General features: G+C 34.7%; 1 protein-coding gene across 2 annotated transcripts in view; it reads right to left on the bottom strand.

Moving 5' to 3' along the window:
• Nucleotides 1–17,074, bottom strand: part of LOC150098837 (cytochrome c oxidase associated subunit FA4L3-like) — a 33,893-nt gene extending 16,819 nt beyond the window's left edge. The window contains exons 1-3 of one of the 2 annotated variants that reach the window (XM_090405657.1): nucleotides 16,923–17,074; nucleotides 8,864–8,964; nucleotides 2,899–2,984 (exon numbers count right to left, since the gene is read on the bottom strand). In XM_090405657.1, the coding sequence (XP_090261783.1) occupies nucleotides 2,899–2,984; nucleotides 8,864–8,959 (182 nt within the window). In that variant the 5' untranslated portion in view covers nucleotides 8,960–8,964; nucleotides 16,923–17,074. Of the gene's footprint in view, nucleotides 1–2,898; nucleotides 2,985–8,863; nucleotides 8,965–16,878 lie in introns of both variants that reach the window. The other variant, XM_090405658.1, reaches the window with a different exon arrangement.
• Between the last annotated feature and the right edge of the window lie 6,003 nt (nucleotides 17,075–23,077).

Below are 23,077 nucleotides of genomic sequence, written 5' to 3' on the forward strand. Positions count from 1 at the left end.
ATTCTTGTTATTATAAGCCTTCGAGACACACACACTGCAGATATTTCTACATACGCTGTGCGATATTAGACCTACGACTTGACTTTATGATGTACAGCAGGCCTGTATAACTTGATTGTCTTTGAGGGCCAAACCCAACTTGGACCACCTGCCCAAGGGCCAGATCACTTCGAACTAGAATCTTAGACTAGTCCAATGTAGCTAAACTTAAATAAATTTGTTAGTAGGTCTACAGTAAATACTAATTAATATGCATCTTTAAATTATTTAGAGTTACAATTAAAATTATAATCAAAATTATTTACAAACAGATATAGCTGCAAAATTTCTCAATAAAAATCACTTAAACATAAACACAAAGTTTACTAATAATTTCACTGATAATATCACACTTATTCTCAGTGAAATATCAGTGACTGAATGACACATTGCATTTCTTTGTTGCCACTATTTTATAAAAGTTTGGTGTCATGTTTGAAGTGGCCTTTCTTAATGCGGCCTCTAAATTGATATCACTTAAAGATGAACGCTGTTTGGCTTTGTTCAAGTTCATGACCGAAAATGTTTGTTCACAAAGTATATGTGCTCCCAAACATACAAAATACCTGGTTGGCAGTATCCAACAAACTTTTAAATTTATCCTGACCCAGAATAGAATAAAACTCTTGTAAAGTACTCTCCCTATGCTTGATACGATAGTTTTCAGAACACTGGAGATCAATAACTTTCATCTGCAGTTCGACAGGTAGATTTCCTGCTTCGACAGAAAATGGATCCTCAATCACTTTTATGCGGACTTCGTCTTCATTACTCAATGGCATTCTTTTCTGAAACTCCTCACTTAGAAGTGATATGTGCTTCTTATATTTTCCTCCCACCATTGAATGATATTCTGATGGAATATTCTGTCGACAAGTTAAGAAATTTGATAATAAGAAACTTAGAAAGTTGATTTTCAAACAAACTTAATTTCATTTTGAATGCCTTTATAAGAGACATTAACTGAAAAACAAACTTATTTTTTCCTTGAAGCTGTAAGTTAAGGTTATTCAAGTAACACAAAATGTCACACAAGAAAAATAAATCTTGATTCCATTCTTCATTCCCCGAGCTCGAATATAGTTGAAAAGAGCAAATACTACTTTAATCACATGATCAAACTGCAAAAACCTTTGAACATAACACCTGCTGATGAATTAGGCAGTGAAATTTTGTCAATGGTTTACCTGCATACTGTTCAATAAATGTTACGAGCACCAACATTTTTCCAAACACATAGATGGGACACCATCAGTGCAAACTGCTACTAAATTCTTGAAATTTAAGGATAGTTTTTCGGTTACACACACACACATCTTTATATTTTCTGCGATCTCCTTTCCTGTTGTTCTTCCTTTCATTGAACACAAACCAGCAAGCTCCTCTGTCACCTCAAAATTCTTATTAACGCCTCTTACATATATTAAAAGCTGTGCAGCATCTTTCACGTTCAGCACTTTCATCCATAGCAAGCGAATAATAGACAAATTCACTACCCGATTTTTGCAGATTATCTTTAAGATCCTCGGCAATATCAGACATCCTGCGCTGAAGTCATACGGGACAAACTGATATTTTCAAAATTATTTTTCTTATCACGACACAATTCGGCAATCAGACACTTCTTTATCAACTCTCCCTCAGTAAATGATTTGCCAGCAGAAACTATTTCTTGTGATATTTTTAAGCTTACCTTTGTGGTAACTTCCTTTGCAGATGTCACTTTTTTAAAGGCTGGTTTCTCACCGCTAAGGACTTTCAATAACTTTGCTGCTTTTATTTGCTTTTCACTTGCATCCAACTTGCCAAGGTTAGGATGTTTGGATTCAAAATGACGTCTCAGATTGTACAATAGATTCCCTGCAAACAATGCACACTATTTTGTCCTTAAACAACGTAAAAAATATTTGTTTGTCCACTCAGGGTTAAATGCTCGATGTTCCGAATCTATTTTATGCTTTTTACTTAAGCTCATTGTGTCGAAATTGACAATATTAATTAATAAAAACTAATGATGAAAAACTCACAATAATGCAGTTTATGATAACAGTTATGTAATGTATTTCTCCACCTACAACTAACCACTACACTGCCGAAGCCAGTCAAGGCACGGCCGACTTTGTGTAACATGATTCGTTTTCGTTCGTAGACATCAAGTCGTTATCACGGAGATGTAATTTTGAATTTCTCCGCAGCGACGCTAGCACTAACAAAATCTCGAAGATAACTCCAAATGCAATTTATTGTCGAGTTGAAAGAAACACGATTGTGACATTAATCACATGAACGTAAACATGCAGAGTCTTGGTAAAAATTTAATTCAACGCTAGAAAAAAATCGTCTAATTTCATATTCCCCCGTAAGATTAAATAATGCAATCAATCAGACGGGCCAAAATAAATAGCATTGCGGGCCGCATGTTGTACAGGCCTAATGTACAGTATTCTTTCTGGCCAGACTTCATGACGACGAGAGGGGGGGAGGGGGGTCTTTTGTCCTTGCAATATTGCATGAATGGACGAATATTTTCAGTAGGCGGAACACGAAATTCATTTTACATTTTCAGGAGACCGAATTATCATGAAATGATAATTTCTGCATGAAAAGAAATTATCAGTTAGGATGGCTTCATTGATGGCTTCGTATTTCTAAGAATAACAGCACAAAATGGCTACCATCACAGAAGCATTATAACATACCATACTCAGTAGTTTTGTAATACTAGAGATACACAATAAACCACAAGAGTAATTTTAATAACTGGCTGATATTTACTTCATCAAATACGTATTAGGAAATATAAGTAAATGTAAAATATATAATTATATTAATTAAAAAAAAATAAGAACAATGACTTACATGACGTCACTTTTGTTTAAACTGTATATGCTGAAGCAGACAATTCCAATGCAGGCCATTCCTATTATGGACACTAATGGAATAATCTAAAGAAGTAACACCATCATCACAAAGCGAATTTTTCAAAGTGAAAAGAAACTGTTAATATTTCTTCAGTTGAGTTAATTAAAAAAAAAAAGTAGTCAATAATTTTAATTCTCTTAATACTACTTATAACTTTTCATCTGAAGGTAAGTTCGCCAGTCTCATAGAATGGTGAAGAGATTTCCTCCCGGAAATTTAAATTTGTCAAAAAGAACATCGACAAATTCCTAATCTTAATCCACGATTTGTAAAAGATGTTTGCAAAGTCTTAGGTACGAGAGCGATTAAAAAAAAATAATTAAAATTCTTGTGTTGTGATGTCAATCATTATCACAATAACTGAACCTAGTTTTTTTTTTTTTTTTCCACCGCACATGGATTTTGTATTGTCATTTATACCATCTAATTTTGTTTCGATTCGAATCATTTTGCCACTAAAAATAATCCGATTAAAAGCAAATTTCAGATGACTAAATAAACATTTTTTTTAGACAACTCAGATAGTCAATTTTAGTGAAATCCATCCAGAGTAGATAAATAACATGTCTGGTATAAGAATTTAATATTTATTTACTTTTATTAGGTACGTTATGCATTTGCAAAACGCACCTAATAAAAGTAAATAATTGAGAGAAAAAATGCTTTCATATTCAGATGTTTACAAGTAAAATCAAAGTTTCTTTTCACCTGCAACTGAACTGTTTTGTAACGTCTGCTATTATCATTTTGTATCTTACACAGAATGATAATAGCAGACCTTAAATAGCCTTAAGACCTTAGTAACCAGGGGCGGCTCGTGCATAGGTACTGTGGAACTGCAGCACCCTCAATTTTTCTCGATATATAAATATATTTATTAATTTATTTATATTGGCTTGTAATATTTAATTTTATCATCAACAATCCTATACAATTCTCTTATTTTGTATAAAAAATAATAAAAATCCATCTTGTAGCACTTAGCACTTACAGCTGCTAGTCATATTTATTGTAGATTTAGCTGAAATGTGGGAGTGGGGAAATGCCACTTACGTCATAAGTGAAATGCGAGCTATTAGCGTAATGCGGCACTGTCCGGCGCGCAGTTCCACAGTTGTTTATATGCAGTTTGCACCAGTAGTAGAGTGTTCGTAGTGTTTATCGTGTTTTTACTCCGTAAACACGATATATCCCATGATCAACAAAGAAAAACTCGAAACTGAATTTCGAGTATTCTACAGTACTCGAAGTTCAGGACCCGACATGCATGATTATTATAAATTACTTGACTTGTTAAAATTTATAACAGAAAATTTAGATTGTGTTCTTAGTGAAATTACTGTATTGATAAAAATTCTCTTGACAATTCCTATGACTACATCAGAGCCCGAACGCTGTTTTTCAACATTAAAGAGAATAAAAATATTTCTGAGGAGCACTAAGAATCAGGATAGGTTAAATGCACTTGCGATGATTTCAACGGAGAAAAAAAAATCTTCAACAGTCACACAAACATCAAGGAAAAAGTTATTGGCCTTTTCGCTCGAAACAAAACAAAAAGAATGGATTTTATTTTTAAGTAATTTTGAATTATACTAAACTGTATAATTTTATCGATAATAAACAATATTTTTTCGTGAAACAAAACAAGAAGAATATATTTTATTTTTAAGTAATTTTGAATTATACCAAACTGCATCATTTTGTCTATAATAAACAATATATTTTCATGTTTAATTTTTTTTTACAATTTTTACCATAATTTTGATATTTTATCCAAACACGTATACACTGTACTTACAGTGTGTATATATATTTCGAAAGTTGCAGCACCCCCACGATTTCATGCCACGAGCCGCCACTGTTAGTAACCTTAATATTATCAAACCAAACTGAAAAACGTTTTAGAAATTAATATTTAGGCTAATAATGAAGAAGATTTATTACTGTTTCATTAATAAATCTTCTTCATTAAAATTAAATTGAAAGGTGGCGTAAGTTAAAAATAGCTCCGATGGAAAAGAGTGAACATATTCTTTGTGCAATAATAATATATTTTGAATACATTGGTCGAAGTCATATTATATTTTTGAATGTGTATTTGACATGGTAATATACATATATATATATATATATATATATATATATATATTGATATTTTATTTTGAAGGGAGGAAGGAATAATGTTATACAAAAAAAAATATATGGAAAAGATCCAAGACTATCCCCAAAAGGTGCATTTTGCAACATCACTATTGTAATTACATTATTATTATTATTATTATTATTATTATTATTATTACAATAACATCATCTCAATCTTTTCGACGGCTGAATAGACTGATTGAAATTACTGTAAGAGAATATTTAGGTTAATAATGCATGAAATTACTCGAATTTCATGCGAGTTCTGTAAAGCAAGTTCCAGCGTCCAAAGCATTGAAAGCTCAACCATTGTTCTGATTAAGCATACAGGGCTGATCTTACACCGAATGGATCAACTGGCCATTTTGCAGCCTTACAATTTCACTATCTCTTTGGGATCTAGAAGACCAAATCTGTGCATAGTAATCCAGGTGCGGTCGTATCAAGGCCTTGTAGAGAGGCAAAATTACTTCGATATCCTTACATGCCAATGTCAGTTTCAATATCGCATTATCCTCTTAGTTGTATTTGCAATTATTGTTATGTGACCCTTTAATTTAAACTTTCTATCCATCATAACTCCAAGATTGCTAGCCTCGTTCATATACTCCAAGTATAATCCCAGCAATATAATATACTGTTGGATATTGCATCACACCCAAAATTGACAGCCATTATCGTTTGTCCACACTTCCAGTCTATTCAAATCAACCACTATAAATGCCATCTATCACTAACATCTCTGTTCGCTTTGCCTATTTTTGCATCATCAGCAAACAACTGAAGATCTCCTGTCAGCCCATTTCCAATATCGTTAATGTATAGATTAAACAACAATGGTCCAAGGACTGATTCTCTGGGACAAACCACCAGTCACCTCAAATCCAGCAGATTAACATCATACTTTAAAATCTTGACAGTTATTCCAGATACTGATAGGTCGATAATTAGACACATCAGTCTTTGCATCACCCTTCGGTGCAAAGACTGATGTGTCAAAACTGATGTGAGTGATGATATTGACGCATGTGCTGCAAGAATGTGCTAGGAAAATGACTTTGCCTTTGACCAAGCTGCTTAATTTAAGTCTGAGGCACTGCCAAGGTTCCAAGAAAGTAAAAGGAGTGTAAGATAGATCCACTACATAAACGTAGATCAAGATATTTCAATTTCAAGAGCGGTGGTTAAGGTTTTGAAAAATCTGGTGAAAGACAGAATTCCAAATGGCTGGATAGAAATGCAATACTTTATACAGGACAATATTATTTTGTTAAATAATACTGTCCTGCCTTTGCCGTTTACTCAGCTTCTATAATAGTGATAGCAGAGTTGAAGGCGATGCTTTTATTGTGATATTGTTGGACGTTGTAAAAAAGCATTTGAGAGAATACTGGATAACAACATGGTAATCTGCTACTAGGCAAAATAGAACATATGAAAATATGTGGTTGGTGAAATGGATAAGATGATAGTTGATTGACAGACAGACATCAAAGGGGTGTATGGTGGAGTAGAATCAAAGAATGGGCAGATGCCACAAGGCTCTGTACTTGGTCCACTGCTGTTTAATCAATATATTAATGTTACTGAAGATGATTTGATGGGGGATATTTAGTTGTTTTTGATGATGATAATGCTAAGCTGAGAAGGGTAAATAAAAGCGATGTAGAGATTCTACAAGATGACTTGAATAAACTAACATTGTAGGGAAATAATAATGGTTGTTCTTTCAATGTGGCAATGTTTAAATTATGCATTTTGGAGTGAAAATGTTCCCAAATGCGTGTTATATTGTTGGACTGCACTACTGAAAACTGATGAGATCAGGGATTTAAGAGACATGGTGGACAGGTTTAGTGGATATTGCAAAAGTTGGCAAAGCACACTGGCTAGAACGGCACAAGGAAATCATTGGATACTCTTACATCAGGACTACTGTGCTCAGATTTGGTAGCCTGGGTTTTCTTTCGGATGTGTGGTGGAGAGGATTCTGATGCCTGTGACCAAGATAGCATTAGGCCAGTTTTATTTATTTATTCATATGGAGTTTCTTCCATATGAATAAATAAATAATCCAGTTCTCTTAACTTTTCTCCCTCGTCCCTATTGGGGCGAGTTGAGCCCCCTCCTGGGGGTTAAGTATTTATAGCTGTAGATCCGTGTGTTCACAGGGCCGGTTTGCCTGCTTGCGGGGGAAAACCCTGCCGTCCACGCCCAAGACCGGTTAACTTGGCTATGGCTGAGGAAGATCCTTAAGCTCCTCACGTCGGCGACGGGAATCGAACCCAGGACACTCCTTCCCCAGGCTTAAGGTAGCGAATCGCATAGCCACTAGGCTAACCTCGCGGACATTAGGCCAGTGAAATGCTTTAATTTATTAGGTTAGATTGAAGATTTGTAGGTTACAAAAATTGTGTGATAGATGGAAGAGAGGGAATATAATAGAAACACAAGCTGCTAAAGGGATTTTATAGAATAGATGGAGGGGAAATTTTTCAATGTGGGGCAGGAGGAGGAAAAGCAGAGGTCACCGAAAGTTCAATAAAAGTATGATTAACAAAGATGTGAGGTTTAGTTTATTATTATTATTATTATTATTATTATTATTATTATTTATGAGCGTAGCAAATACGAGTAAGTGGAATAGTACCGTCGTAGTCAGTGCTCTGTCGGTGAAGCACTCTAAGGAAATGTATAATAGGCTTCTTGTGAATAAGCTTGGGCCTCCAGTAATGAATCTTTGGACTTCGTGGAGAGGCTTAATAATAATAATATAAATTAATGCGACAAACAACTCAGTTAAGTAATAATTGGAACTTGAATACCTTCAATATTCGTACAATAGCAGCCTAATTAAAAAAAAAAAAAAGTAGGGGTAAACAAGTAAAAAAAGAAAAAGAAAAATTCACACTCACTAGCCTACACGTTGCCGATTTGTAAGCATCCATATTTCAATTAAAAAATTATATCAAAAATTTTGTTTAAAAAAAAAAAAAAGCTGGACATTGGCAGTATATATCGAGACGTGAGAAAGACATCATTTTGGGACATTTCTGCGAAAATTGTGATCGCCTGGATAACTTTTGACTTGTAACCAGTAGAGCATAAGTTGCATTAAAAAAAAACTTTTTACTTTTTTTTTCCAATTTATTTATTAAATTCAAATTTACTTTTTCACAGCTAAAAAAAGTGACTGCCTTGTGTGCTAGTAAGTTTCTGACTAGTACCGAGGTTTTTTTTTTTTTACAATTTCTTAAACTTCGTTATTTAATTATATGGACATTTTATAAAGATACGAGTAAATAGAATTAAGCCTCTAGAAATAAAGAATAACGTACAATTTTTAAAAGAAGAGCAAACAGCACAGTTTAAAAACTACTATGTTGCATGCTCATATTTATGCTAGGATATTTCGTTTGATTTCATGTTTTTCCGATAATACTCAAAACGTTTTTTTTTTTTTTAAATTTCGATTTTACTAATCCCCTACGTTACATACAAAATCTTATTTAAAATTATTTGGGCGGACGTTTGAAATCTTTTAAATAGCTTTCACTTCTTTCGAGTTTTCGTATTTGTTTGCATCAAAAAGGCTCATTACTTGAAGAAAAATATTATATTCATTTATGTTAATATGCAAAGAGAAAGCTGGCTAAATATTTTAAATTATCCAAGTTCTGCACTTTCCGAAAAAGCTATATAAAAGAAAAGAAACCAAACAAAAAAAAAATTAATTGATTTGTTTTGTAAAACTTACCTCTGGATATCTTTTGAAAGCTTTCAGACCAAAGCCAAAATTTTTTATTTCATTAGGTTCGTAAGTGCGCTTATTGGAAGGCGTCTTCTTCTCCATCTCTCCTATTAAGTAAAATAAAAGGATGTGAGATGTCTCCTTTTCTCCGAGACGCAACAGTTCTCTTATCTGTGATGCAACAGCTTCTAATACTCGGACCACCCTTTGTCAACTGACAACCCACGCAAAGTTGTTTAATACAAATATTTTTATCCAAAGTCAATATTGTGTGAGGGCGCTCCATGCGCTTCTAAGTTTAACTGGATTTTCAGGAAAACTGCTGTATTTGTAAGTAAAAATGTGGGATTTCACATTTATGAGCGAATTTATTTAGGAAAGCTAGAATTACAGTCCGTACAATTTGAATTGATAAATGGAGATCAGAGAGAGAGAGAGAGAGAGAGAGAGAGAGAGAGATTATTCATAACTTTCGGCAAAACAAGTTTTTAAATAATAGCAACAAGTAATAATGCATTTTTTTTATCTTTTATAAATTAATCTTTCCTATATGGCATTCCTCATCCAACTCTTGTAACTCACGACCCTAATGCTATTAGAGTAATCGAGGGCTATGGGTCATTCTATTTCTATCTCTACTCTATCTCTATGTCTTTTCTTTAAAAATCTCTCCTACCACTTAAGGCAAGCTCGAAGGCCTCAAGATGGCAGCCCTATCACCAAGCTAGACTGTAGATGGCCAATAACCTTCTCAGTCAAAATTTTAACCCATTAAAAAGACTTATGAATATAGTAAACGGACAGACGTTTTTGGTAACGAACCGGCTTGGAATAAGGATTCGAGAAGAAAATTACCGAAAACAAAAAAAAAGCAGAAATACACCTATTGGAATATAGCCACCTAGAATATGAGAGGTATCCACCAAAATCATTGAACTGGACCAAGCACTAGAAGAAAGAAACGTAAAAATAGCAGTAATTACAGAATCTAAAAAAAAGCAGAGAGGAACAGACGAAACTGAAAATTATATCTATATATACAGTGGGGTAAAAGCAGAATAGAGAGCTAAATCTGGTGTAATGATTTTTCTACATAAATCTCTTAGAAACAATATAATCCATTACAACTTTTGGAGCGATAGAATAATAGAAATGAGAATTAAAATAGACAGAGGCTATATGACAGTAATTGGAACTTATGCACCTGAAGAAGGAAAAGAGGAGGACTCAGAAAACTTCTACATCCAACTGCAGAACATATTAAATAAGACCAATCGCAAGGATCACATTTTGGTAATAGGAGATCTCAACGCAAGAATTGACAATAAACCATATAAACCAAACATAGGACCTATCGGAGAACTTAATTGTAATAGAAATGGAAATAGATTAAGAGATTTTACTATAAGCAATAACCTTAAAATAATGAACACCTTCTTCAAACATAAAGACATCCACAAATACACCTGGGAAGCAAGAGACACAAGAAGCATTATTGATTACATAATCAGCAATATCAAAATGTCAGATATGATCATAGATACAAGAGTATACAGAGGATCTGAAATAGAATCAGATCATTACCTTTTAATTGAAAAAATAAAATGGGAACCAAGATGGAAAACAACAACTAAAAAGCATAAGGAAAATAGAAATTTTGAATCTTTCAAAGTTAGACTTTTGGACGACAGTAGTATTCAAGGCTTGTACCAAAAAGAATAAAGAACTGGATGACAAGTATAAAACAAAATCAGAACAGAAGAAGAATGGTCAAAACCTAAAAACCATAATGACAAAAGCTGCAAAAGAAAGTTTAGGAACAAAGAAAAAGTGGAAAAGAAAAAAAAAGAGGCCTTAGGGACTGGGATGATGAAAGTAAATGCATTATTGAAGAAAAGAAAAAAGCATATAAAAACTGGCTCAACCTAAAAACAATAGAATCAAAAATCGAATACAGAAAAAAAAAAGCAATAGCAAAAGCAACGTGCAGGAGAATAAACAGAAACAGACGGAACAATTTTGTAACAAAATTAGAGAGAGACTGTACGCTCAAAATACCTAATGCATATAAAATCCTCAAAGATCTAAGCAATGAAACTAGAGAAAAAGCAGATATTAATACCATTAAAATAGGAACGTGGCAAAATTACTACCAAGATCTATGGTATGATGGAAACATTCAAAACAGAAAACTACCCTTTGTAAACATCTCTGATAACTTGGAAAACATCACTCAACCCAAAGCAAAACAGGAAAGGCTTCAGGAGAAGACAATATAAACTTGGAACTTATTAAATATGCAGGACTTGAATTCTCACTCAGGTTACTTACCTTTTATATTATGATCTGGAAAAAAGGAAAATGCCCACAAAATTGGACCAAAGCAATAGTTATTCCCATCTACAAAAAAGGACACAAATCTGATTGTAACAATTATCGTGGAATCAGCTTAATTAGTACTTGTTATAAAGTATATGCAAAAATCTTAGCATATAAACTTAAACGTATAGTAGACCCAAAATTAATAGAAGAACAAAATGGATTCAGAAAAGGCAGGTCTTGCATAGACTCGCCATTTACGTTAAAATTATTAATTGAAAAAACACAGAGAAATGAACATAGAAACACACATAGCTTTTATAGATTACACCAAAGTATTTGATAAAATTATCAGAGAAAAACTATGGGAAATTCTAGAAGAATATGAAATACCAAACCAACTCTTTAGAGCCTTATATAATATATATCAAGATAATAAAATATCTGTGAAGTACAATAATTCAACATCAAGCTGGAAACCAATAAATCGAGGAGTACGTCAGGGTCGCCCTCTCTCACCAATTTTATTTAATATATACATAGATAAAATCATAAAAGAATGGAAGATAACTAATGAAGGAGGATTCAAGATAAACGGTAACGCCAGATTAGCTATTCTTCTTTTTGCTGATGACCAAATAATCCTTGGAAATAATGAAGATGAACTACAAAAATCATTATGGAGTCTAAATAATTTGATAAAAACATATGGTATGAAAATATCAACCGACAAAACAAAAGTCATGGCCTTCAAAGGTGCTAATCCAATAAGAAGCAAAATAGTAATAAACAATAAAATAATAGAGCAAGTAAATACATTCAAATATTTAGGTTGCACAATGTCATATGAAAATGAAGCTGATATAGAACCAAAGATATCAAACGTTTTAAAAGTAACAGGCATTATAAATAAAAATTTTAAACCCAATGATGTACAAAAACACACACGAATAAGAATCTACAATACAGTAGCTAAACCAACCTTACTTTATGGCAGTGAGATATGGACAATAAAGAAAGCAGATGAAAGAAGAATTGAATCATCCGAAATGAAATTTCTGCGCAGAACTGAAGGAGTCACAATAATAAACAAATTGAAAAGCAGCGAAATCAGAAAAAAACTTGGAATTACAACCTCCCTAAATTAAACAGTGATTTGCTATAGAGAAAAATGGAAAGAACACATACTAAGAATGAATATAAGCAGAATACCTAAACATATTCTAAATTACTATCCAAAAGGTACTCGATGCAGAGGAAGACCCTTGAAAAGATGGAATTGAATCTGGAACAGGCCACTTGGCCTATAAGCCTGGAAAGGAAGAAGAAGAAGAGCAACAAGTAATATTTCTCGCTTTTAATAATAATAATAATAATAATAATAATAATAATAATAATAATAATAATAATAATAATAATAATAATTTTATATCCGTAATATATAATTCGTGTTGCAAATACTAATTACAGTATTTATATTTTGCTAAAATAAAAGCATATATCGCCTCTGTTGATGAGTCTTGACTCCAGGAGGTGTTTGTATAATAATAATAATAATAATAATAATAATAATAATAATAATAATAATAATAATAATAATAATAATAATAATAATAATAAAACATTTAAATTATATCAGTTTAACATTCCTCGTAAGTCACTAGCATCGTCCTATAAATATTTAGCTGAATTAGTAGTATTATGAATATTGATGAGAGTGGTGGTAGTAGTGGTGATGGTAGAGTTCTTGCAATACTTTTCTATTTTCTATTCTTTAAAATTAAAAACTGCATGAATTGTATGTCTGGTCGCAGTTATGCTCATTTTTCCTTTTTTCCTCCCATCTTTTGTTTTTATTGAGCGTATTTTTTGATGAGAGGCAAACAAGCCCAGACTATGGGATAGCTGGTCACTATCAGCAAACATGAAATTACTAATACTCCTCTTTGATCTATTCGACCGATCTGAAAAACATTCACTGAGAAAAGTCCTAACATTACATCGGTAATGGGAAGGGATATGATGAATGGAAGGCACAGTGAATAAGGCACTGACGAGTAACCGTCTATTCAAAAAAAGTCTCGTAATACCTCTGGATGAGACTAGCTGTTAATCCTCTAATCAATGTCTACATCAATAACGACATTAAAACTGGTTTTCACTATAACTACTTGATTAGATCCATTTAACTCATTGTGCACCTTTTTTAGACATCATGTGTATATCACAAGGTTTACACAAACAACAGTTATATCATATTCTCATGGCCGGTCACAACCTGGCTGGTTTGAACCTGATTAATGCTCTGGCAGGACGACCAACTCTATAGGAATATTCTCTATACATCACTTGCATGAATTCTTCTCGCTAGTTCACCGCAGCAAGAATTAGATAGATTAGAATGTTTCACATTTGCTGATAAAAATATATTTTGGTTTGTTCCAACACCAAATTACCAGTCAGGAGATAATATAATTAACGATAATACAATTAACGAAATAATTAACGATAAAGATAATATAATATAATATAATATAATATAATATAATATAATATTAAAAAATGAATTTATAATTTTTCAACATTACTTTTATGTTTCAACATAATCTCGCTTAAGACTAATACATTTATTCCAGCGATGCTCAAGCGCCATTATCCCGTCTCTGTAGTGATTCTCAGAAAGATCTGCAAAATACCCCTCTACAGCTGCAATCACCTCTTGATTCGAAGAAAAACACTGACTAGCGAGGAAGAGTTTTAGTTTTGGGAAGAGATAGAAGTCAGAGGGAGCCAAATCTGGGGAACAGGATCCCTTAATTTTCAATTGCCAAAACACTTTTGTGGGCAGGTGCATTGTCCTGATGAAAGATGATTTTTTCTTCTGGTTAAAAGATCGGAATAATATTCTCCGGTTACTGTTTTATCCTTTTCAAGATAATTAATAAACAAAATGCCTTTAGCATCCCAAAAACACCGATATAGAACTGACTTTGTCTTCTTTGGCGCTGAACAACCGGCTTCTGTCTACTGTTTTGACTGCTGTTTGGATTCTGGTGTGTAATGGTGAATCGAAGTCTTATCCATAGTGATAAATCGACGCACAAAATCAGTTTTCTTTTTGTTAAAACGCTCCAAGCACTGTTCAGAGATTTTCATGCGAGTGTGTTATTCTGCGGTGAGCAAGCGCGGCAACCCATCTTGCGCAAAACTTTTTCATATGCAATTCTTTATGCAAAATATATATATATATATATATATATATCCTACACATTCTTTTGAAATGCCTATAGTCTCAGCAATTTCACGCACTTTGGCTCGCCGGTCATCCAATACCATATCATGCACTTGATCAATGATTTCTGGTGTTGTTACACTTTTTGGAGACGCAAATCAATCTTATACTGGACAAGTTGGTGACCCAATCCACGGGTCCTGTTGATGATAGTTCACTTTTTGAAATCATTTGATTATCAGCCATAGTTTTAAGAATTAAAATTCTCTGTTATCCAGATATGCTTTTACTTAGTGTCTTTAAAAGTTATTGCAGTTAAAATTTTCGGATTAAAGTCGGTATCTTGATTATAATCCGTGTATGAAAAGAGCTCAGTTGTGTATCATATTCAGCGGGCTTTAATAGATACCAAAACCACAAGCTTATTTATTTATTTATTAATGATTTATTACTTTTTTTTCTCTGTTCGAAGATGAATTTTCGGAGAAAGTGTTTACTTTTCTAAAGTAAAAGAGCTTTGTACGGAATTCGATTGCAAAAATGTATTTTTTTAAAAATCAGGTTTCATTAAAAATTTCGTTTCATAATGCTCTCAAGTAGACGATGCTTTGATGAATACAATTTCCGTGAGCAAATATTTAGTTTGCTAAATAGGCTTGTGGGGATGTTTCCCATAGAATCAACAGCAGGAATTAAATTATGTATGTATTATGTATTCTAAATTTGTTACAGTTTGTCGTGTGACTAATCTATAGTGTTGTAATAGTTTCTCGATAAAAATATTATCTTATTCTAGTACTAATGTCCTATTTTTATCTGTGATTATTTATGATATCTCTTTATTTCCAATTCTTTTTAGAAAAAAAGTTTTAAAAGAAGAACGCACTAAATAGCTTTCGTTAGGGAAATGGGAAAAAAAAAAAAAACATGCAATAATAATAATAAACACTTTATCCTTCTAGTCCCTTTCTGTTTCCAAACTTTGCTACCCTAATTACATAATTATTTGAAAATTATATCTTTAAGCGGGTTTCAAAAGTACAATTACAGCAATGAACTAAGGGAAAGTGTCTGTTTTAAATTAAAAAGAATAAAAATTTCAGACCTCTTTCAGTTTCGAAAGAAAAGATGTGAAATCGTTACACTTTAATATAATTACCAATGTCGAAACAAGGTGGAATACCCTATAGAAAAATATAATATCCCACAATCCGGGGCACTGTTGAACGTAATTTATTCTTGAAAATCGGTTGGGTAGTCATCAATTACGGCACGAGTATGGCAGACGGCTGCACTCTCATATCTTAAACACTAACCGGTATGCAAAGTCTTCTGAAATAGTAAGAGTTCTACTTTATTTTGCACTAAAGATCGACTAACTCGTTAATCGGCCGAGAAGAAAAAAGGCCTAAAATTTGACGTAGCTGGCAATTGGTTTTTCTTTTGGAAGAAGTATTATGGGACTAGAAACGTAAACATTGCCATAAGGCCTCTAAAAATGTAGTAATAAACAGAATTGCTTTATTAAGTAATATTTCTTAATGTGTTGTATTTGAATAAATTATCTCTAAATAATAATGAAAAATTGAGAGATATTCTTCAACTGGAGCACAAGCAAAAATATTACAATACGATTTTTAAAATAAATTATTTTCTCTCCACAGCTTGCAAACAAAATATAACAAACTTAAAGATTTGACTAGAAAATAACTTTTGTTAAAGCTTTCTTCGGTTACTTCCCGAGTTAATTCTTCCTTTGACGCAGACAAGTTTTCTTTTATTTTTTTTTTCTTCCCAGAAAATTTTAACTGCAACACAGTCAAATCTCCCACCCACAGAGTTCACATATTTCAGACAATAATAGTAGTTAGGTTTTTGTCAGAAGAGTTTGGCAGTTGTCTTCTGCACTCTCCTCAAAATCTTCAAAATTAGCGGTAGCCCTAAACCCAACTAACGGTGTCAACTAAGAGCGGAGACAGGCTGCCTATCAATTTCCAAAAAAAAAAAAAAAAGGGTTAAAAGTTTCACCTACTTTCCAAGGATTAAAAAACGTTCAGTTATTATTTACCTCCCCCCTACTGCAGTAATTATATGGTTTAATTAATGGTAAGCGTTTCCAGGAGTTTAATGAGATTCGCGAAAATAATTAGTTTGACTTCTAAACTGCTATTATTATTATTGTGGTTTCAGAAGTCAACTTGTCCTGGACACCAAACATGGTAAAAATTTCGTACCACATTTGCGAAACATCAGATGAAAATCATCTGACAGTGGAAAACAGACTCATAGCTTTTACCAAGTAGAAAGGAAGGCCTTTCCACTTGGTCAACAAGTCAAGATAATTCTATATTTCAAATACTAATTAAATAAATGCTACCAAATAAACATAATAAATGAAACGCTAAAACTATTGTGGTTTCAGCTCAGTATGAATATCGTTTACAACTAAAAACAAAATACTTTTACTTACTTTAAAAATTGAAGCAGCTAAGACCACTTAAAAGGAGCACTTACCTTTCACTTATTGGGTCTTTTATTTAGTGTGTTGCAGAAGCAAAACGAAACTTCTCAGAAAAGGGTTGGGACAAGGAAGTTCCGCAAATGTACGTGCGTTATTACATCTATGAAAACAGGTGTATCTTAGCAACCGATTACGGATTTCGCTTCTTTTATCGGGACGGACAGAAGGGGAAGTAAATTGTCAAATTCCGATTACGATGAAATCCATTCGGCTGAACCGTGAGAATTGAAATAACAAACTGTCATTGATTCCACGATACACAAGAACTCGAGAGATTTTTTTTTTTTTTTTTTGCTGCCGTATTAAATATTAGAAAAATTTCAAGTCAGCAGCCATATAAATTTTCTTTCGTTATTTCATTTTTTAAATTTGTTTATTATTTCGGTTAGTCTGAAATTTAGCACATGAGGTATCGTTATTCGCTTCACAGCTTGGCAACAGAGAGTTTAAGCACTAACGACTTCTTGTAAAAAAGAAGTCCAATTAAAGAAATGATATATATATATATACAGGGTCGTCACCAGATTAGATCACACCTTGAGGCAAACAATTAAATATCGTCCCTGATTATAAGAAAATATATAAGAAATAAAGAATATAAAATTCTATATCAAGGGCGAATGCTGGTCTTGAAATTCACGCTTGCTCTTGTTATCATTCAGAGAGTGAGAGGTGTGATTGAAGTCTGATTAGCGGAATAATGAATTACTGACCATTTAAAACTATATATTTAGAAATGTATGTACATTTAATCATACAAATACAACATTTATTTTACAAATGATATTCTATCTTTTTCAATTTAGCTACTTGAATACAAATTCTACCCTACGGTTCTTCTTTATGAACTGGTCAATAACATCGTCATAAAAAGTTGGTTGTAACTTAATTTTCCTAAGCAACACGCACACTTATAAAGGCTGGCTGAAGCTCACTGGCTAGAGCTACTTTGACTGTATATGGCCTTATGTTTAAGCACTAACGACTTCTTAAAGTTTCAAAGAAACTTTAAGAAGTCGTTTACCTTTGAAAGAAAACTTTCAAACTTAAACTCTGTCTCGATAATGGAATCGAAGTCAGTGAAACTATGCCAATTGGGGTGAGTAGATTGGAGGAGGATAATCATGAGTGGAAGGAGAGGCTTGTACACAATGCTTTGAAATTGCATGACTCCAGTCCTGTTAGGAAGGAGCTCAAGGAATTCTTTCAAGTAGCATATGAGAAACATCCCAAGGTATTCACAGAGGGAATCACCTCTTTACCCTGCACAAATGTGGTAGAACATACAATGCAAGTCACTTCGAAGACACCAAAATATGTGAGGCAATATCAGACCCGTTTGAAACATCTAGATAAGTTAGAGAAGCTATTGCTGGAATACGAGAAGGCGGGAATCATTGAGAGGTCGAACTCCCGTTGAAACAGCCCTTTCATATTGGTAGAGAAATCAAATGGAGATCTAAGGTTTGTGCTAGACCTTAGGGAAGTCAATAGTCACCAAACTAGTTGACTTGCCGGTATGAAAGATAGAAGAATTACTGGTCGGCGAGGGAGCAAGAGTGTTTTCTAAATTGGACCTAAACTCTGGGTATTTCTGGATTCCCCTCAGGAAGGAGGACAGGCAGAATTTTGCATTTACCACAAAGTGGCAAAAATACCAACTGTGCCGACTTCCCCAGGTAGCGAGAAACTCAGCCATGAGTTTCCAGAGCCTCATGAACATCATTTTGGTTGATGTCTTGGGTAAGTGAGTCTTGTGCTTTCAGGACGACCTGCTAATTTGCTCACCCAGTTTAAAGGAACATAAGGAAGTCATAATGAAGGTTCTGGACAAACTAGATAGCGCCCGACTGTCTCTGAAATGAGCTAAATGTGAATTTTTCCTAAGAGAAGTGGAATACCTGGGACATGTTGTGAACGAGGAAGGAATAAACTCCACCGAGCGCAACCCCCTTCCACAGTACGATAAGTCAGGAGATATCTGGGAATGGTGAACTTTTATAGGAGATTTATCCCGGAGTGCTCCAAACTAATGGATCCTATAGTAAAACTCACAAAAAAGGGTATGAAATTTACATAGGGGGGGGGGGGGAAGAGGGAAGCCTATCTAGTGTTAAATCAGGCTCTGACTAAGTCACCTGTCCTCACGTATCCCAATCTCGGTCAGACTTTCTTCTTAACTGCGGACGCCTCTAAGGACATCATTGCGGCCGTACTGGAGCAAGCAAAGGGAGAAGCTTTTCAAACCAATAGCCTTCATAAGCAGAAGATTATCTCACTCTGAAAGAAACTATTCAGTAATCGAAAAGGAGGCTCTGGCAATCATATACAGCCTCAGAAAATTCCACTATATGCTACTTGACCAGCATATTATACTCAGATCTGACCACAAACCCTTATCCTTCATATCTTCCATGAAGGATAAGAATCAACGAATTGTGAGGTGGGCCTTAGAAATGCAAGAATTCAGAGTAGAGGTAAATTACATCCCAGGGAGTTCTAACGTTGTGGCTGATTACCTGTCTAGGTCATTAGACCCAAGCGGCCGAGTGAGGACACCCGTACAAGTGAAGAGAACATCAATCCAATGCTGATGATCGAGAGAAAGAGGAAGCCCCTGCCCATCCATCTTCAAAATTGGGGGAATACTGAGATAATTGAAGCCCAGAAATCGGATCCGATGTGGGGGGGGGACATGAGAGGTTAAAAAGAGGGGAAGCCCTCTCTCACAATCAAGCATTTTATGATACCATATATGTGTGGATAAAGACGGACTTTTGCTGTCAAAACAAGATGTCACGGGGAGGTGGAAAGAAAAAATTTTAGTTCCTAAAACCATGATCCCTTGGGTTTTGTACTCTTTTCATGACACCGATCTAGCCGGACATCAGGGTATTTATAGAACCTGGAGGAGGGTGACGGACAGATATCTATGGAAAGGGATGAGAGAGGATGCTGAGGCCTATGTATCATCTTGCCATGTATGCCAACAGAAGTCTGTCATCTCTGGCAAGGCGCCACTCCAACCATTCCCGCTCCCCTCACGCCCATTTCAGGCTGTGGCTATGGATATTGTGGAACTCCTCCCCACCACCCAAAAGGGAAACAGGTACATTCTCGTCATGATCGACATGTTCTCAAGATTTCTGGAAACCACAAAGGATCGGAGGGCAAACATCGTGGCGAACAAGCTTTTTAAACTGGTTATTTCAAGATATGGAACTCCCGAAACTCTCTTATCAGATCAGGGTACTAATTTTACTGCCGAGGTGATGCTCCAACTCTGTAAATTATTGGGAATAAAGAAGCTGTTCACTACCCTAAACCACCCTCAAGGAAATGGGATGTGCGAGAGAATGAATCAAACCCTGAAGCTCACTCTCTCCAAATTACCAGAAGGGCGAGTTTTAGAGTGGGATTCCCATCTCGCACATACCCATTTCGCTTGTAGGACTGCTCTCCATGCTGCAACAAAGGGGGTCCCTGCTGTTGTACTCTACAGGTTCGAGCCTTTATTCTCCAGTGATTTCAGAGGTTCCAAGGCGAGCACCGGATTCCCAGACAATGATCAGTACTTAAACAACCTCATCAGGGAAAACAGATTGGCACACGAATTGGTGGCCAAGGCAAGCAATGCATGCTCCCAACGTGCCCAGTCATATGCTAACAAAGTAAGAAAGCACAAAGACCTAAAATTAGGAAACCTAGTCCTGCTGGAACAAAAATCCGGAAGAAAGAAGGGAAGAAGGTTTGGAAGGAGCTCTGCAGGGCCATTTGAAATAGTGGAGAAGATTTCCCCCGTAACATTCAAGATAAGGAAGATTGCACATCCGAAGAAAAGCATGGTAGTCCACTCAGATCGCATAAAATTGTATAGATGCAGGTCTGACAGATTGGTCTGTTTGGGTGACTCTCTCGAGAACATATGGGGAAATGAGAGATAACAGAAGATGGCAGGGGGAACATAGTTGAAACACATCCCAGAAAACACTCTGATAAGAAAAGAAGCAATGAAAAAGAGGATGGAAAAGGTTTCTCAAATGAGTATCTTCCTAAACACATACAATACAAAGAGGCACAAAGGAGGAGAATTATATTCTGAAGAAACATTACAATCACCTGTGCCAAGATACGCTCTAAGGCCCAGGCAAAATGGAAGAGTCATCCCCAGGGAACTGAGGAAGGAGTAAAAAGAGTTTCTCTGAGAGAACAGAAAAAAATTTTTTTTGAAAGGGCCTTGGACCTTTGTTAGATCCTGAATGGATATCTTTACAAGCAAATTCTTTATTCAGGATTTAACATACTAAATATTAGCCAGTTTTACAGTGTTTAGCTTTCTTACATTTGTCTCTGTATTCTCTAAGAGCACAAGCTGACTTATTCGCCAGGAACTTTTGATATGCTTTCTTCGTTTCCTTCACTGCCTCTTTAACTTCCTGTGTCCACCATGGAGTTCTGATTTTTCTATCCTTTCAGACCTCACAACATGCCTCTCTGGCTGAATCAATCAAGGTTTTCTTCAAGGCTTGCAACTGAATCTCCAAGGTTTGGTTCCTGTGCTCAGAGGACACAGTTGAGGTATTCAGGGTATTTAATCATTTATTGGAATAAGATGGACTGCTGATAAATAAGCAACAGGTATGTAACTAAGAGTAAACTTGATTCAATAAGACAATAGGAATTGATGACATATCACATTGTGTTAAAGGAATATTCCACAGAGTTAACAGTAGCATTGACATACCTGTTTAACAAGTCCTGCAACAGCAAAAGATCCAAAGGAGTGGAAAGAGGGTAAAATCATTCCACTCCAAGAAGGTGATGGAGATAGCTAGGATACAGAAGTGGGTTCATAACAGCAGTATTCTTTGTGATGGTCAACACTGATTTGTTAAAGGGAGATCATGTTGCATTGGACAAGGGAGATGCATATACAGTAGTAGATTTAGATGTCGATAGATTGTCACACAAGTTTGTAACTAAATTAAAATAGATGCAATTAGATACTAGATTAGTGAGTTGGATAAGCAATTGGCTGTCAGATAAGTATCAGCAATAAATTAAAGATGCCAAAAATTATATTCTTGATTGAATCCTTTATCCAGGTGTAAGCAAACAAAAGTTTGCATGTGAAGTGTCATCACAACTGGACTACTTGTATATAGAGGCTAATGACTTCACATCGATTGCCTTAGCATCCCATAATGCAAATGCACATATGCTCACAGACATGTATATAATGCTATGCATTATGGGAAGAGCCACTACTCAGACCAATTTCGACCTTTATTGAGGTCTAATCAGTGGGAGCCATACTCAGAAGAGATACCAAGGCGGACTTCTACATTACTTCAACCTTATGTTGTTATGTTCCATTGAAATCACCAGGAGTTGTTTTGAACTCCTGGTGATTCTATGAACATACGCTTTGCATTTAGATCTGTCTCTGGCCATATCTTTCAGAATTTCCAATCACATTCCAGTTGCTTCTTTAACTCCATCCACTCATCTAATTCTTAGTCTTCCTCTTGTCCTGCTTCTATCAACTTTAGCAACCATCGTCATCAGTGTTCTCCCCAGAAATTTTTACCAGCCGGGTGGAAAGAAGTATTAGCCGGGCATACAAAAATTTTGAATGAGTTAAGACCCTTTTTCGTGACAAATTAAAATAGTAATTTTATTAGAAATTACTTCAAACAAGGATAATATTTTATATAGTAATTATAACAAACAAGACTGGGATTTTTCTCATTAAATAATGAAAAACCTTGTAATGCTCACAGCTTAAAATTCTATACATTAATTCTTCTCTTTTTCTTAGAAGCCTAGTTGTTGGCAGTTTTTTCGTAATTAAAATCTGTTGGATCTGGTCCCTCAAGTGAAATAAGCATCAGATTATTTAGTGTTCTGACTGATGCGATTCCTCATACAGGTTTTTATCCTTTTTAATGAAGAGAAACCCCTTTCACATTCGGCTGTGCTCACAAGTATGGCCAGTCCAACAGCAACTAGTTTTGCTTAATTTGAAAAAGACTCTTTGAGCTCAGATGTTGTTGCTAATTTCAGCAGTATTTGTCTTGGATCTAGATTTTTGTATGACTGTCCATTAATCATTTTTGATGCAACTGCCCATTCTAGTTTAGTTCTT

This window comes from Typopeltis vanoorti, chromosome 15 (genome assembly GCF_054136105.1).
Source record: "Typopeltis vanoorti isolate ZY-2024b chromosome 15, IOZ_Tvanoo_1.0, whole genome shotgun sequence".
Lineage (NCBI taxonomy): Eukaryota > Metazoa > Arthropoda > Arachnida > Uropygi > Thelyphonidae > Typopeltis > Typopeltis vanoorti.